Raw genomic sequence first — 17836 nt, 5'->3', positions numbered from 1 at the left:
CTGCACCACCAGGGAAGCCCCTCTCCAAATACATCTTTGTCTCCTCTCAGCTGAAAACCACTACCCATTTAGCCTATCTACATAAACACAGCAACATTGGGGCCAACAGACCCTGGATTTAACAGCAAGTAGGTACTCTAAGCATTGGTGGTCCCTTTCTAGGTGAGATCACACCTTCCTATTGTTCCCAATTTGCAGGCAGCACACAGAACTGCTCTGATGCATGTGCCTCTTTACTCCTCAATATGGTGGCCTGTGACAAGCCTGCAACCTCCAATCCTACCAACACTATATAGTCAAAGATAGAGGTGGCTGTAAAGCCTGAACCTTAAGAGGCCATCCTTATCCCCTCCACCTGGATATGGTCACCTTCATCTGGCTCCAATGCTCTACCCCAGGATTTGCAAACTTCAGTTGTAAGAATCCAGAGAGTAAGTCCTTTGGCTTTGCAGACCATAAAGTGTGTGTCACAACTATGACTGATGTCAACAACTAATGTCAATTCTGCCTAGGTAGCTCCAAAGGCACCACAGACAATAGATAAATGAAGGAATATGGCTGTGTTACAATACAATTTTATTCATGGACATTTGAATTTCATACAATTTCCACATGTCATGAAATACCACCCTTTAAAAATTTTTTTCAACCATTTACAACTGTGAAGTCATTCGTCGCTTGCAGTCAGTCACACAAAATCAGAAGGCTAATGGATTTTGCCTGCTGGTGTTTGCTATCCCCTGCTCTTCTCCATCCCTGCATCTCTAAGGTCAGGGAAGCAAGCCCATGTCTAAACCAACATCCAGTCTTGCAAGGAAATACTGGGAATTAACCCCAAACCTTGTAAGCAATTCTCTCAGGGAAACTCTCCCCCACCCCCATCAGTGAAAGGACCGGGAAAGCTGGAGGAGGTGATAGTTTCTAAGAACGATACACTCCTATCACAACAATGTCCCAGAACCTCCCTTACATATCACCATAGTAATGGCCACCAAAACAGCTCAATACTTCTCATGGGCTCCCCACCACACCCCCGACTGGGCCCTGGAGTATGTAGTAATTCCTGCAGAGTTCAGTAAACTTGGGGATGTTAAATCTCTATCAATACCTCACATTATTGTTACATAATTTAGACATCAGAAACATTGAACAATTTACTTTTTTAAAAAAATTATTTTCCCAAATGGGTCCCTCAATTGACCTTCCAGGTGGCTTAAGATAGCCACTGATGTATTTAGATAAAGTAAAATAAAAGTTTAATGTCCTGATTTCTTCTTTTGCTATCTCTAAGAGTCATAGAAATCAGGGAATAACCTGAGAGCCATTCACCATCTGAATGATCAGTGATACTCTCGATGACTGATTGCTGGTCTTCGCTAGCAAAAGCATAAGCAAGGCAGCCACTGTAGTCATAGCTGTCCCTGGAATGTCATCAAGCTTTCTTGATAGTCTAGATGACATTCTTCTAGGCAAAACAATGAATAGGAGACCTGAGTTAACCCAGGGACAAGGTGTTCATCCAAATCAAAACTGCAGCTTCACAAGCTTTAGTGGTCAAGGATTAGCGTCAGTCAAGATGACTCTGATTTCCATGGACACTTACAAGATCTACAGACTGATTCAAAGCTACAGAATATTCAATACAACACAGCTGGATCTGACTCCATCTTACTTGAAGAATTGTAGACACAAGGTAAGAAGTCTCACCTCCTATTTCTTTTCTCCGCACCTGATAGCCATGGATTGACGCCCCATGGAACAACCTTTACAGGAGAGATTAAGGGCTTCCCCACCCTCCTACAGAAAACATTTTTGTTCCTCTCTGAGATTCCATTAGTCATTAAAAAGAAAAACCAAACCCTGATCTGCTGTCATTATTAAGGGTGCCTTTATGCATGTTTGATTGCAAACAGACCATCTTGCATCCCACATTCAAGTTACAAGCCATAAAAGCTGAAGCCCTTTCCTAGTATACACACTCAAGTTAGGACAAGTAATTTTGTGCTGGTATTTTATCTATTTATTTTACTCTGTTTCTGCATCAATACTAGGGTTTGAAAACTTTAAGGATGAAGAACTGTTATTCAATAGCAACCCACTCACAGATATATTTGATTGATGTTACTAGATGGGAATGACCATATTGGAAGATCTACAGTTAGAGATCACAGGCTATAAGTGGATTTTTTTGTGTGTCTGTGAGACAAATGAGGTAAATTTTTTGGTGCATTTGTAGTTTCTAAATTTCTACAGTAATCCTATAGCAACTGTTTTAATTTTTACAAAATAATTTTTAAATCTTAGGAAATAAACAGAGCAATTAGCATGATCAGTTTTCAAAAGGAGAAACCAGAACCGGCTCAGAGAAAAAAGACAGACAGCACTACTACCATCCTGAGCAGGCCCCAACTTTTCTGATTCCCCGGTTGGCAATTTCTGGTCTCTGCAATACCTTCTAGAACAATGACCCGGAGACAAATTGGTTATGTCTCCAAAGAATTTAAAGAGGGCACTTAGTGAAGGTAATAAAACTAAGGAGCTAGTTACCTGACAAAAAGTAATTTTAAACTTACTTTTGAACCTTGGGTCCGTGTTTGATTTTCCTGACTGGTACTTTGTTCTTGTATTCCACCCACATAATCTATGTACTCACAGTGAAAAGCAAGGGGCCTGCTTCAGCCCACACGTTGTTTTCCAGTGATTTGTCTCCAGCTCGGACCTTTTCCCAGGATTACTGTTGGGGGACATGACTCTTTCTGCTTCCTGTTTAGACAGAAGGTTTTTCCTTATCAGAGAGAAACCAAGTCACACGTACATGGCATAAACTGAATAAAGCTATTGGTTTTTAAATACTTTATTACACTGACTCCAGTGTCCTTAGTAGATGAATATAATCAAGTTAGCAACCTGGTTTGGTCACTGAGAAAATGAAACATTTCTGAAACCTCACGAAACAGTGTAGTGTGCAAACTAGAACTAGTCAGGCTTTCTTTCATCTCTTTACAGAACAGTCACTGCAAGCAGCACGGTACATCATAAGAGCTTTCACTGCTGTCCTTCAGCCTCTAAACTGCAGAGGAGAGATGAAGGCAAACTTCCAAGGAAATGCCCAGGGAATGCAGTCAAACATTATCCAGGAAGCTGCAGGTAGGATGGCATTACATGAAAGCTCCAACGTGCTTCAAAACCTAGGCTACTGAAGTCTACAATGAAATTCACATTTTCTCTACATACAAAGAAATTACACACATTTAAAGAACTGTTACCCTATGTTAATTCCCAACCTGGTCGATTATTTGTAGTCTTATCATCAAACTTTGTATGAGGTGGTGGTTTTGTTTTCTGTTCTGTTACTTAAACTATTATAACTTGCTTTAATGATTCAGAAATGAGAGTGACATTTGTATATATAGTCACAGTTTAAGAGAAAGGTAGTTGACCTGAATTTCTGAATTAGGAATGAGGAAAGGTATTAAATGGCTTTGTTTAAAAAACAAAAAAAGGCCCAACACTATAGATATAAATGATAGCTCTGTCACTACAAGCATGAATGTAATATAAAGAGACCAGTGTTTTAAAACCAATGTGAACAGACTGACTTTTTAAGAAATCAGCTATTTTAGTTCATTAAAGTGGATTTCACAGCTGCTATGATGTGTCTAGCACTGATTCCAAACATATCCAGCAATTCACTAGGTTTCCCGCTTTTTTTAGGCACTCCTGACACTGCCAGCTGATGAACGTGGATGCCAGGCTCCCCAGAGACGGCTGCACATATGGCTTCTCCAATGCCACCTTCTCAGCAGTGATCCTCCACCGTGATAACCCGGCCGCCTGTAGCTTTTGCACTGGATATGATGGTGGCAGCATCCAGGGGTTTAATGGTAAACGGGTCAATGACACAGATAGAAATACCCTGTTGAGAAAGGGCATCGGCAGCCGCTAAGGCTTCAGACAGTAACTCCAGCTCCGATAACTGTGACTTTGTCATTAACAATGTGGCTGATGACCGTGGCCCGTCTCATCTCAAAATTTTCTTGTGGGGTATAGATAACTGCAGTTTCTGGCCAGCTGGTCCGAACGAAGCACAACCCCTTTGGGGTTGGCAGCCAGATAAACAGCACGCTCTGTTGAGACGGCGTCACTTGGATAGAACACAGTGCAATTGGGGATGCTTCGGAACATGTCTAGATCTTCCAGGGCCATCTGGGAGGGGCCATCTTCACCAACGGACACCCCGCAGTGGGAACCACTAAGACTGACACTGGTTTGAGATATGGCTCCCTTCCGGATCTGATCTAATGCTCTGGTCAAAAAGGCAGCTGAAGTCCTAACAAAAGCAACGGTTCGACCACGTGTGGCACAGGCCAGTTCTGTCCCGCAGTAAAACACTCAATAACGCTCAGAGTGATCTTTCTTGAATATCTCAGAAAAGATGGAGTTCTTTGGGTCGCCATACAGGACAATGGCTTTTTCATTTGCATGGCCCAGTTCAGCTAGAGCCAAACTATATGCTTTCTGAGTAGCTATTTTGTCGCCTGCTTTATAATCAGGCAGGCAGGTCATTTTATATCTGTGACGCTGACTGGAGGTGAGCCTTCAACAGGGGGTTTGGGTATGAGATTCCTGTTGGTCCGCATCTGACTCTGTTAGTCTGATGACTTCATTTGCTCTTTCTTTCGGCACCGGCTTTCCATGCCAGTTCTCCGCATCCTCAACATCTGGAATACGCCGGTCCCTGAAGGTCTTCGCAACTATGGCAGCGGGCTCGCTCTTCACTCGAGTCGCTTGGCAAAACGCGTGGCACAAGGCCTCCACGTCCTGGCCATCCACTCCCTACCCGAGTGTTCCACCCACAGGCTTCGCGGCGACGCCGACAGATGTCTGCGCGGTGCTTTGCGGGCGCCACGCCACTCTGTCCCAAGTGGTTCACGTGGAAGACCGCCACGAGGTTATCCAAACTGTAGTGGGAAGCAGAGCCCTCCGAGGCCTCGCCGTCGCCCAGGAGGCAGAACACCCGGTAGCTGGCTCTGGTCCAGTACTCGCCAGCATAAGCCGTTCCACACGCGGCGCCCAACCCAGCCCCAGCGATCCTGTCGCCACATCGACAGACGACAGTCTGGGGGTGGGATGTCCCTCCGGGGCACAGTGAATCGTCCTCAGGTTCATCAGGTTGGGTTCACTGGTGCCGCCCGCCTCCGCCCAGGCGGCACAGAGCAGTAGAGCCGCATGGCCCTATGGAGAGGACGAACCTGTCGCTGTCCGGCGGCTCCGGCTCTGTCTGTAGCTCATCGCGTGGAAGAAGAGCACCGACACGACCTCGGCCGCGCTGCACCACGACGTGGGGTGGCCCTGATGGTATGGATGCGCAGGCGGTTGGCCAAGTCTTGCAGGACCAGCACGGTGGTCGCGTCCTCTGGGGGTGAGGGGCGGTGTCTGCCACGTTGGCGTCCTCCCCGGTTCCTGAGGAGCGAAAGGGGCGGTGCTACGGCGGTTCCGTCACGTAACAGCGCGCCCTGGCCCCGCCTCCGGGGGAAAGGAGCGGGGCAGTGCCGTCACGTGACCGCTGCCGCGGCTTCGTCAGGTGACGTCGCGCGCCGGGCCCGCCTCCCTGAGGAAACTGCTCGCCAAGCCGCCTTGGGTTCTCGCCCTGCTACGCCTTCTTCTTCCGGTGAGTGGGTTTTTACTACTTTGTCACTGCCATGTTCAACATTATGAAAAGTAATTAAATGTCTTTATACCCTAACTCGTGGTATAAATTCAGAGGGGGGCATTCTTCTGTCCGTGTGTTATGGGAAGCTGTTTGTTGAAGTCGTGCTTCCTTTCATTCCTCGAAGCCACGTCCGAGACATTTTCACGGTTCTGTAGCCGAGCATTAATGGGAATTATCCAAAGTCACTTTCAATCTAACCGATATGGCAGCTCTGTGTCAACGAGACTTTTCAGAGCAGCTGAAAATCCTGTCTGTGACTTGCAGATAGAAGTACCAAAAGGTGCAGGAAAGGTCAAATCTAGACCCGCTGAATGGTGGCATATCTAGAACTGCAATTTCCCAAGTATACCCTAAAATACTGTTAGTAATAATAACTTTTAAATAAAATGAATTTATTTGCTTCAGTTATAAAACTAAACTTGTGCCATGGAACACTTATAGTGGGCAAGGGTTATAGCTTATTGTCTAAAAAAAAGCACAATGACAGTACTATATCCTCTCCCACTCTGCGGTGTTGAGCAGCTTGATTCTTGAGTAATTATAAGTTAATAAGGATTATTAACTTCACATTAAAATCATCACACTGGACACAAAAAACAAGCAAAACGCCTGGACTCCACCTTAGGCAAGCCGAATTTTAATCTATGGAACTAGAAGTCTCGGACGCTATAGTTTTAATGCACCTTTCGATTCTCTGGGAGGAAAATTAAATGGTGTTGCCAAGAGAACTCTCCAAAATGGAGCTGGGAGGCCACTGAAGAAGTGATTCCGAACTTTTGGCCGCTGGTTGTCTTAACACAGGCATCCAGAACACCTGCCCAGTGTTCCAGAAACTTAAGATGCTTGTTGGACCTTTACCCTAAGTAACTCTCATAGCCTATCACTTAAGGACAAATATCTCCTTCCTGCATGAGGGTCAGTCATAATTCTTGCCAGACAACTTTAACAACCTTGTGGCTTTTGTCTTTATAAGCCCCTGACTCTTTCTCTTCCCTGCACACTCTTTCAGTTTTACCCCAATCTGTGTCTCCAGAATTGCAATTCCTAAGACCTCAATAAAGCTCTTTGTTCTTGGCAGCCGTGATACTGATTATTGTTTGACAGTTCTGATGTTTAGTCAAAGTTAAGAATCAGTAATCTGCAGATAGGCTTACACCAGTGGTTCTCAATGTTGGTAGTATTTTAGAATCATCTGAGGAGTTAAAAAAACAAATCTCATGTCCAGGCTGCACTCCAAAGCAATTAAATCAGAATTTCTGGGTAAAGGATCTAGGCATCGGTAATTTTTAAAGCTCCCCAGATAATCTCAGTGTTCAGCTGGGTTGTAAACAACTAACTCAGGGGTCTTGCTACTCTTTATATATCTCTTATATCTCAGAAAAAAACTTAAATATTATTTGCCACTTAAATTCTGCCACTTTAATTAATTAATTAATTAATTTTATTTTTAAGAATACATATTAGAATAAACCATAATGGTATGACACTGACAAGATTTTAAGACTTGCTGAAGGAATGTTGGGAGTCGGAAAAATCCTTAGAAGGTCATCTTGTATTACTCTGCATGCCCTTTACAAATTAGTGCTTGCTTACTAGATTAAAAAAGGAAGAGAAAATAAAAACATACCAAACTAGGACTGGGAGTACAGATGGAAATTAAAGAAAAAAATATTCGTAGTATCACAATAGCAAACTATTAGGGGCTGACAGGAAGGCAGTGAATATAAACATAGGCAACTCACTATTATTTTGGCTAAGGAGAGCTCTAATAAACCCAAACAATTGGTAAACATGATAGTATAAAAATGGTCTATGAGGCAGTGTTTACCTGAAGAAAACGGGAGAGATAAGAGGTACTTAACACTTCTTTTAAAGTTCCCAAATTCTTCCATTCGTTTAAAGTACTGCACAACTATTTCCAAAAGTATTAAACGGAAAGTTCTTAACATTAGTAAAGATCAATTTTTTTAAGAAAAGAATGTAGTCTTGAAGATTTAATACCCTAGACAGTGAGTGTGAATTTCCCTCTGTTGTTCTGTGAGACTGTGTGGATTTCTTTTTTAACTACATAAAAAAAGAATGTTTTGTAAATTATCTATAAAATATTTAAAAGTGTTCTGAGATTTTTTAAACGAAGGAATGGAAATTTATATATAAATTATTAATATTCCTTGTAGGCATTTTAGTCTTTTAAAATATATTTTCAAATATGCAGTTGAAAGTAACCATATAAGTATAAAGTATGCATAATTTGATAATGCAGATCACCCAGTGTGGCCATGAACACAGCTTAGTCGAGTAAATCAGAGACATGACACCACATTCTATTTTCTCCATTTAGAAGAGACAATTACTGACAAAAGGCCAGCCCCCAAGTTTTAAGCCAACATGGCAAAATTTTAATTGTCTTGGAGAAAAGTCCATTACTCATTTTAGAAGTCATTTTGGAAGATAGTCAGAAGTTTTCTGCAAATAGGAAGAAATTATGCATTTGTTAATTTTGGTTTATACACCTAAAGTAGGGATTGGCAAACTCACGTACCTACTGGAGTAGGGAGTTAAATGCGTAAATGAATGTAGGATATAATGTAAGAGGATTGGAGGGGCCTGTGACAAACTGGAGGATACAAGCCCACCTAAAGGCATTCAACATTGAAAAATTTGTGAACATTTTGTTGGTGGAAGAAGCCATATCTTCAGGCTGCCAGTTTTTACCCCTGATTTAAGGCATGTTGTAAATAAATAAATAAATAAATATTTTGTTTTACCTTTGTTTAAATTTTTCACTATAATTTTTTCTCATAGTATGAAAAACAATTTATTGTGTGTGTACTTCAAATGAAAATAAAACCGAACCAGAGCACTAATACAGATAGCTATGGAGGAAAAAATATAAATAGCAAGAATTGGTAAGTGCAGTTTCTGAGGAAACAAAACACACCTACTGATTACTCAGGAGGTCTACACCAATTTGTGAAAATGTACATTTCCACTGTTTGGGAGTGAGTTATATTTAGATCGGGAACACTGACATTTCGCTGATATCTTATCTGAACTGTTGAGTTTTGTTAAAATGGAATTTTATCAATGAAAGACACAAATGATGAACTCATCCTTTTTGTTCCTTTATTTGAATTTGGTTAGTTTAGTGGGCTGAGTATGGAGTGAGCGAGGGTAAGATTCCTGTGTAGGGCAGTAAGTTTCTTGGGGGAAGAAAGGTGCTCTACTTTCTTGAATTATTACTTTGAAATTTATGGCAGATGCTATCACTGATAGTTCTACTTTTTCCATAGCTTATAGAGTCCTTCTTTTTTTTGGTAGGAGAGAGAGGTAGACAGTAATGTATTAAAGAAGGTAGACCTACTACTTAAAGTGCTTCTCAGATGAAGAAGTCTTGGGAATGTAATGTACAGCATAGTGACTACAGTTCAAAATACTATATTATGTATTTGAAAGTTGCTAGGAGGGTAGATTTTAAATGTTCTCACCACAGACACAAACACACACACACAAATGATAACTGAGGAGATGGCTGTGTTAACTAACCTTATTGTGGTAATCATCTTGCAATATAAATGTGTATCAAATCATCACATTTTATGCTTTAAACTTACACAATATTATAGGTCAATTATACCTCAATAAAGCTGAGAAAAAAAATAAAGTGCTTCTCTGCTAAGTCCGTTATTTCTAAATCTGCTCCTATTGCCTGTTTTCTCTTCGGACAGTGAGTTACCCTGTTCTGCTTTTTGAAATAGCTAGTAATTTAAAAATTAAATGATGGACATTGTTTGGGGGTGCTATATTTTATTTCATTAAATTCTTTTAAAGGGTGTTGGATTTCATTCTAGCAGACAGCTTGGTGCTTTACATTTTTTGAAGTTTGTTAAGACCGATATAAAGTATGCTTCACTCTGGTGTTACTGCAAAAGCATAACGTCCCCTGGGGTCTCCAATGAAGGTCCCAGGTGTTCAGCAAGGACCCTCTTCTCTTGGCCGGTCAAGTTTCAGTTGTGTCAGTCAGCGCTTTGTGAGCTCTGGGAACTGTTTCATTTACTGCCCTGAAGTTACGCTTTGCCTGGCCTAGTAGAGACCTCCAGAATTCTGCTGTGCTCTGTGTGAGACAGCCTTCCCTGCAGCGCTGTCTGCAAAGTGCCTCCAGGAAGATGATGTGGCTTACCTTGTTTGTTTTTATTCTCTAGGGATCATGGTTCTGCCCTGCCTGTTTTCCAACATATGAACACTATTGCTTTCTATAGTGTCTCTAGTTTTGTTGTTGTTTATGGCTAAAGGGTAAGTCTCATTCTAGTTATCCTATCGTAGGATATGAACCATATCCTATCCTATTGTAGGATATGAACCATAATACCTTCCATGGGGCATATACTCTCCAGGTAACCTTGGTTTTGTAGAATGGATATGATTTTGGTTAGTGTAACCTTGATAGGAAGTCAAGAGCAAGGTTACAAAAGTAGAAAAAGAGAATTTCTAATCTGACAGGAAGGGAAGATTCATGCTGAGAACAGTGAGGGGGAAGCAGGAAGCCAGATTTTGAAAAGGCCTTGAAATAGAGCCAAGTGGGTTGTTTTTGAGTGTTGTTTTGTTCTCTTGCTTTTGGGTTGAGGGTGAAGTACAGTGGAACGCGTTTTATCATCTGAACATCTTGATCACGGCAGTGTTTGGGAAAATTGTTCTGATAGTGTTAGGAGAGAGAAAATGAATGTGGGGAAGGCGAGGCTTTGCAATGGTGCCAAAGTCAGACTAGGGAGTTCTTCGTCTTGTTACCTCTGAAAATCTGTCCTAGTATGAATCTAGGCACCCCAGTCCTCCGGAGAATCCTGGGCAAGGCAAATGAAACTCTGACTACAGAAACGTTGATAGAAAATGCCCCTGCACACATAGCTGTAGTTAGGAACTTTCCTGTTTGCTACAGTATGGTACAAAAGTGTAGCAGAAAATTATAAGACAATTCGTGACTCAGAAACACAAATTATAATAGGGAAAATTACATTTCCAGAGTTTAATTAGTGTCATGGTTTCCTTTGGGACTTATTTATTTCTCTTCCATTTATTATGTTCTTTCTTTCAGATCAATTTCCAAATGTTCTAAGTTCCTGTAAGTTTAACTTGGTGTGTAATAAACAGAAGTTCATTTGTTAACTCCAAAATATATATATATATATATAGTTCTGAACATTAAATTTAATGCAAGTAAGTAGAATTATCCGACAAAATTGAGAACAAGAAGTGGAGAAAGCAGTAGGTCTGCGGTAACAAAGGATCACACACTGGGGTTTGGGGGTGGGAGCTAAAACAACAGTGATGATCTCACAGCCATGGAGGCTGGAGGTCCAAAATCGAGGTGTCAGCAAGGTTGTCCTTCTGAGGACCATGAGGAAAGGATCCACTCCTGGCCTCTCTCCTTGGCTCGCAGATGGCTGTCTTCTCCCTGTGGCTCCCTCCCCTCTATGCATGTCTCTATCCAAATCTCCCCTTTTTATAAGGACATCAGTTATTTTGGATTAGGGCCCACCTTAACAAACTCCTTTTAATTTGACTACTTCAGGAAAGACTATCTCCAAACAAGGTCACGCTCTGAGGTAGGGCTTAGGACTCCAAGGCATCTTTTGGGGGTGGGAGGGGAGCAGTTCAAATGGTAACACTTTTCTTGTGGTTGTATAACTCCAGTATTCACACGGCCTTCTTCATGTGTGTCTATGTCCAAATTTCTTCTTTTTATCAGGACACTAGTCGTACTGAATTAGGGGCCCACCCTTCTCCAGTAATGACCTCATCTTAACTAATTACATCTGCAATGACCCTGTTTCTAAATAAGGTCACGTTCTGAGGTGCTACAGGCTAGGACTTGTGCACTTGAACCCTAAGCTCGATCACCAGCCCTTATGTTTCTGTTTGGATTAACACATCTCTGATGACACCACAGTCTTTGACCACGTTAATCATCAAATTCAGCTTTTCTCAATCTTCCTTTTTTTAATTGGAAAAGTTTTAAAAATATTGCTTTAAAAAATTCAAACACTAGAGAAGAAGAGTGAAGAGTTATTTTCCGAGCTCCCCCCACCTCAAGCCTCATCTCGTAAACTATTAACAGTTGATTGTTATCCTTGCTGATATTTTCTATACTGTCTTCCTTCCACAGTTTGTTCTAAGTGGGATTTCTTATGCACACTGTCTTATAGCTCACTTTTTCAACTTAACAAGTCTATAAAATTGCCCACATCAGTAAAACTGATTTAAATCATTTTTTAAAGCAGCAGCAAATAATCTTGACTTGTTAACTAGAGTAGCGAGATCTCGAGGATGTGACCACGAGATGGCACTGGCGCACAACCACCTTTATTGGGAGTCACTCCGACAGATTTGCATGGGGGCGGGGAAAGCCTCTCAGCACTGACCCCTCCCAAAGGCAGGGTGGAGCCACTCTCCTGCAGGGTAGTGGTGTGGGCATCAGAGAGGGGAGACCCTAGGCCCAGGTAACTCCGACGAGCCGCAGTGGGTCTTTCACAGCCCCAGGGTTGATCTCGCCTACGGGTAGCTTATGTTGGGTGATGTTTCACAGGGTGTGCAAAGCAGGGAGACTCTAAATGGCAAAACATCTGCTCTTTGGAGCTATATTTCAAATAATCGGATGTGTAAAAGTTTGATTTTGGCACCAATCAGGCTTCTGAGTTACTGGGTCCCAGCCTGCTGTGAGGAAGAAAACACGATACAACTTTATAGGGCACCACCTTTAACTCTTTTGTATGACTAGCTCCCTACTGAAAGACATTTTACAGTTTTTCCGCCACAAAAAAATTGTCACAGATCGTTCAAAAGAAAACTTACCAACCAATTTACATCATATATGACAAAAGGCTAATTTTATTAATGTAATCAGGATGCCTAACAATAAGTAGGATAAAATGGTAAAGAAGCACAGGCTCCTTGAAAACAACCCTGAAAAATGACAGCAGCAGGAAGGAATTGGCTGTTAGAAGTGAGATTACAACTGTGAACCCCCTAGGAAGATGGGAACTGGTGAGTCATGGTGGGAGGCAGTGGCCTGGGAGGAGGATGTCTGTCCGAGGATCTGGAGAGGTTGTTAACTTGAGCTCTTGTCTCTCTTCCTCACCTTAGGGATGGGGAGTATCACTGGTGTCCCAGTGGTGTGAGGCACTAGCAGAGGACATGGGGCCCAGCTAAATAAGGAGAGACGAAAACAGGCACAGGACGACAGCTGCCCTCGGGCCCTCAGCCTCCTGCTCTCCTGTTAGCAGAAATCCTCTGGTCCCTGGAGTCTCTCCTCTGTGATTTCACCCTCCGTGTTCTCAAACTTTCCAAGACTGACACAGTTGAGGGTGTGACTTTCGGCATGTCCCCAGTACACATTACAGGACAAGAGAGCTGACTCCGTCAGTGAAATGTGATGTTACAGGTTCAAGGAAAATACACAACTGAGGAGTACGACTCCTCGAACGGAAAGTTAAAAAATAATGAAATTGAACAACACATGCCACCTTAAGCAGAGTTATTGGAACAGATGAACCAATAGTTTCAAATGAGTACAATACATGTTCAAGAGTTGAAGAAGAATATGGTAATAAAGCAAAGTGATAAACTCTTTTAGAAACAAGTGATATATGATATATATCTGTTAAAAGTAAGGTAGTTAAATGAAGACACAAGGAATATCTAGCAGGATGATTACATGAAAGAATAAAAGGATAAACTGGGAGATGAAATTAGGAGTAATCCAAGGGGCAGCAGAAATAAACAGACAGAAAATACAGGAGAAAGCCTAAAAGATTGGGAGAACAGAATTATCGATATCCAGATAATACAAATCCCCAAAAGGAATTGAGAGGCCATGAGTATCAGGACACGTAAGGAAATACCAATACCTAGACACGCGATAGTAAAACTGCAGAAGAGCAAAGGCAAGAGAAATTTTATGAAAAGATTCTACACAAAAAGTAAACCACCCACAAAGGAACAACAATTAGCCCAAAGTGAGACTTCTCAACAGTAAAACTGGATGCAAAAGACAATGGAGTAATAACATTTGTGCTAAAATTTTTTTAACACTTCTTCCTGTGAAGTATAGCCTACAAACACAGAAGTACATAAACCATAAGTGTGACACATGAAGAAAAATTATAAAGTAAACAGCAAGGTAACCACCACTCAGGTTAAGAATATCGCTGGCCACTTAAGAAAGTATATCTAGAAAATGTAGCTCATTTTGCCTGTTTTTGAACATTATAAATGAACTTTACAAATGAGCTTATACTGTATGCATCCTTTTGTCTATTACTTCTTTTATATTACGATTAAAAATTAATGTTTACCATCACTGTAGTTTGTTAATTTCATTGCTGTATAGAATTTATCACACTTATTTTTCTATTTTTGTTGATGAACAATTAGGTTTTCTCTAGTTTGGGCTATTACAAACAGTACTGTTAGGAATGTTTTCGTGTATGTATCCTGAGAGACATGGGCTGGAGTTCCTAGGGTATGTGTCCGGGAATGCCACTGCTGGATTAGAGGATGTACACATTTCAACTTTTCAGATAATGCCAGAATGGTTTCCCAAAGTGGATAAACAAACAGAAGCTTGCTCTTTGAGGTTAGGAATAAGACAATGATATCTACTATCACTAGTACCAATCCACATTTTTATCATATTAAAGAGTAGTGTTCTATTCCTATTTACATGTATTTATAAAATCTAAAAAATCTGTGTTTGTAATTTTAACGTGGGAAGATATCTGAGTAGCATTTTTAGAGATGATGGAAATATTCAAGTTTTCTATTCCTCTGTCAGTTGTATAGGTTATATTTTTTTAAGAATTTGGCTATTTTATTTAAATTTATTTGGTCATAATATCCTCTTAACGCTTGCATCATCTGAAGTGGTATCACCTGTTTCAATTCCAGTATTGGTTAATTGGGTCTACTCTAAAGTTTTTGAGTGGTCCTGCAGGAATGTATCAATTTTATCATTCTTTAAAAGGAACCAAATTTTTACTTTCCTGTTCTCAATTATGTATTTTTTCAATCTCAATAATTTCTGGTCTTCACTCTCTTCCACCTTCTGTTCTGAATTTCCCTTATTGTTCCTTTCCTGGCCTCTCGGTGCGGATTAGCTCATTAATATTCAGCTGTTCCTCTTTCCTAACATTTATGTTGAGGCACTAATACATACACTAAAGGACCCAATTGCTGCTTCGGATATATCTCACAAATCTGGATATGTAGTATTTTTGTTATCATTTCAGCCCCAAATATTTTCCAATTCCCGTATGATTTCTTCTTTAACTCACGACTTATTTGAAAGCGTAATTCTTAATTTCTAATTATATGGGAAGTCCAGCTATCTTCTTCTTGTTGATTTCTAGTCTAACTGCACAGTGGTTAGAGAACACATTCTGTAGGATTTCAGTCCTTTCACATTTGTCTGGATTTGCTTTCTGGCCCAAAATATGACCATTTTTGATAACTATTCCATATATGTTGGAAAACACATGTATTCTTTCTTGCAAGCACTGGAAGCAGCGTTCTGTGAGACCCATTAGGTCAAATTGTGTTGGTGGTCTAGTCTTCCAAATCATTGTAAATATTTTATCAGCTTGTTCTATTAATTACTGAAAAAGGTAATTTTCCTCCAAAGCTGTTTGTTTTCTACCATTATTTGAAATTTTATCAGTTTTTCCACTATATACTTGGGGCTATATTACTAGGTGAATATAAGTATATAAATTTAAAATGGAACCTTTTTATCTTTATGAAGTGACCTCTTCTAACTACCATGATACTTTTTGACTTACAGTCTATCTTCTATAACATTAATATGTCTGTACTTTTGGTATTTGTTTAGTATACCTTTTTCCATCTTTGACTTTTAATTTTCCTGTTTCCTTATGTTTCAGATGTGTCTCAATAAACAGAACACAGTTGTATGTTTTAAATCCAATGTAAAATATTCATTTTTTAAATTGCAGGCAGTTAGTCCATAATTATTGTTATATGGATTTAAATCTACCACCATATTTTTAAAATTTTCCCTACAGTCCTATGTTTCTTTTTTTTTATTTCATTGCTTTGAGTTATCTGAATATTTTATCATTTCATTTTCTCTACTTGTTTGTATCCTATTCAAAGTCATATACCCTGTTTTCTGTTCTTTTAGTGGTTACCCTAGAAAGTATTCCTGTATTATTATATCAGTATCTAATGTTAATCAATACTTTACCCCTACACATGTGCGCATACACACACACACACGCACACATATGCCTTAGTATGTTTGTGAAAGCACAGGGAAACATCTCTAAAGATATCTCCCAACTCTCTACTGGGTGGCAGGGTGCAGGGGTGTGATATTGGGGGGGAGAAGTAGGAGGCTTCATTCTGCTTTTCACTGTGGTACATGTACACACTAAATTATGACCAAATATTAGTCTTCACTATTGTACTTTACATATATATATAGTGCTTTACTGTACTCTTACTTTGTATAACTCATTCTTGCATTTGCTACAGTGTATTTTGAACACGGTGCCTTGCCCATAATCAATATTATTTAGGGGTTGAATCTGAATGGGGAAAATACAAAATCTTTTATTTTCAAACCCAAATTAAAATGAAAATAAATGAAGATACATGGTTTGTTGGATTGTTGGCAATTTGAAATTAAGAATGGGGTAGGAGCAGGTAGGGAATTTTGTGCTCGGTAGAGCAATTAGTAACAGCTGAAATAGCCAGAACAAGAATTTAATGCTTACTGGATTTGCAGTAACATAGAACTCAGGATGATGACTTGCAGTGGGCCGGATTTCGGAAACTGGGTAGAGTGGGTGTTAAGTTGGCTTCACAGGAAACGGTTATCGTATAGAAGTAGGGTGCAAATGTTATGGATTAACCAGAGTTCTCAACAGAGTAGTGCCTCCAGAGTAGACACTACAAGGGTGCCCCCCTTCATTGTGTGGATCCACACAGAATGCGCTTTCACACACTTAAGAGCCTTGCCCCTAGATTCAGGGGTCTTGTGGTCACCCGTGCTTGTTTACGATTTAATCTAGTTTTCAGTGGCTATAGTTGTTGGTTAACTTCATGCACCTGCACACATATACCCCACTTCTCCCCACCTGTAGCTCCTTGTCATGCCTGGTTTTCTCCTTTCATTCAGGTGACAAGATTCTCTCCTTGACCAAACTCTACTCAGGTTCCTCTGATCTCTTTTTTCAACTAGGCCTGGGATTTTGGATTGCCTGTTCGTATCTGATGGTTCAATTTTAGCAGGAAAGTCGGTTTAGCCAGAGTCCCCCATCTTCCACATCTGGTCAACCTCCATGTCTCTAACTCATCAGATTCCGGATCATTCACCATCTTCCAGGTGATGTCTGATCACACCAGCCTGCCTAATCCGAGAGTCCTGTTAGGTTGGTGTAGCCAGAATGCCCCGTTACCCCTAATGTTTCCTCTTAGTAATTTTCCATCCACTACCCGCCACCCTACTCCTGGGCTATAAATTCCCTCCTGTCCCCGTATATTCCGAGTGGAGCCCGTATCTCTCCCCACTGCGGTGATCCTTATACAGATTGAGGAGGAACCCCTTGAATAAAGTCTGCCTTACCTTTCCTTCAATTTTTTGCCTTTAACGTAGGTCTCTGCTCAACTCTTAACTTTCAAAAGCGGATTCAGAGACCAGCACGTGTGAAACAGCTTTCCTGCCTACCCTTCCAGCTTTGTTTTTCAGAACAGTATGGTACTGGAAACAATATTAATTAGGTGTTTTTTTTTCACATGTCGCCTTGGAATATGAGCTGAGCTAGGGCAGGAGTATCGTCGGCGTATTCCCAAGGCCTGGCACACAGTAGGAGATCATTCAGTGTTTGCTGAACGAATATATTGTCCACGGAATCCTCCCAAGTACAGATGGAACGAAGACTCACACATCGTGAGAACACAGAAAAACCGGGTGGGAAGGAGCCTCGAGTGGGCAGAGGGGGCCTTCACGGGTGAGGAAACAGCCTCGGGGGAACTTCGCTCAGGCGGCCGGAGACGCGGAGGGCAGGCCTGCGCCCGGGGGACGCGGCGGCCCTGGGCGCCACCGGCAGC

The 17836-nt window shown here is 41.1% G+C and overlaps 1 protein-coding gene across 1 annotated transcript in view; it reads right to left on the bottom strand.

Annotated features, from left to right (window-relative positions):
- Positions 1–3619: 3619 nt before the first annotated feature.
- Positions 3620–17836, bottom strand: part of TKTL2 (transketolase like 2) — a 14509-nt gene continuing 292 nt past the window's right edge. The window contains 11 exon segments of the mRNA XM_024736026.1: positions 3620–3953; positions 3955–4100; positions 4102–4571; positions 4574–4650; positions 4652–4836; positions 4838–5082; positions 5085–5235; positions 5237–5283; positions 5286–5354; positions 5357–5463; positions 5560–5697. Coding sequence (XP_024591794.1) covers positions 3620–3953; positions 3955–4100; positions 4102–4571; positions 4574–4650; positions 4652–4836; positions 4838–5082; positions 5085–5235; positions 5237–5283; positions 5286–5354; positions 5357–5463; positions 5560–5697 — 1969 coding nt within the window.

The sequence above is a fragment of the Neophocaena asiaeorientalis genome, unplaced genomic scaffold (assembly GCF_003031525.2).
Source record: "Neophocaena asiaeorientalis asiaeorientalis breed wild unplaced genomic scaffold, Neophocaena_asiaeorientalis_V1.1 scaffold7, whole genome shotgun sequence".
NCBI lineage: Eukaryota > Metazoa > Chordata > Mammalia > Artiodactyla > Phocoenidae > Neophocaena > Neophocaena asiaeorientalis.
Note: the sequence above shows the minus strand (reverse complement) of the source record. Positions and strands in the feature narration are given on the sequence as shown.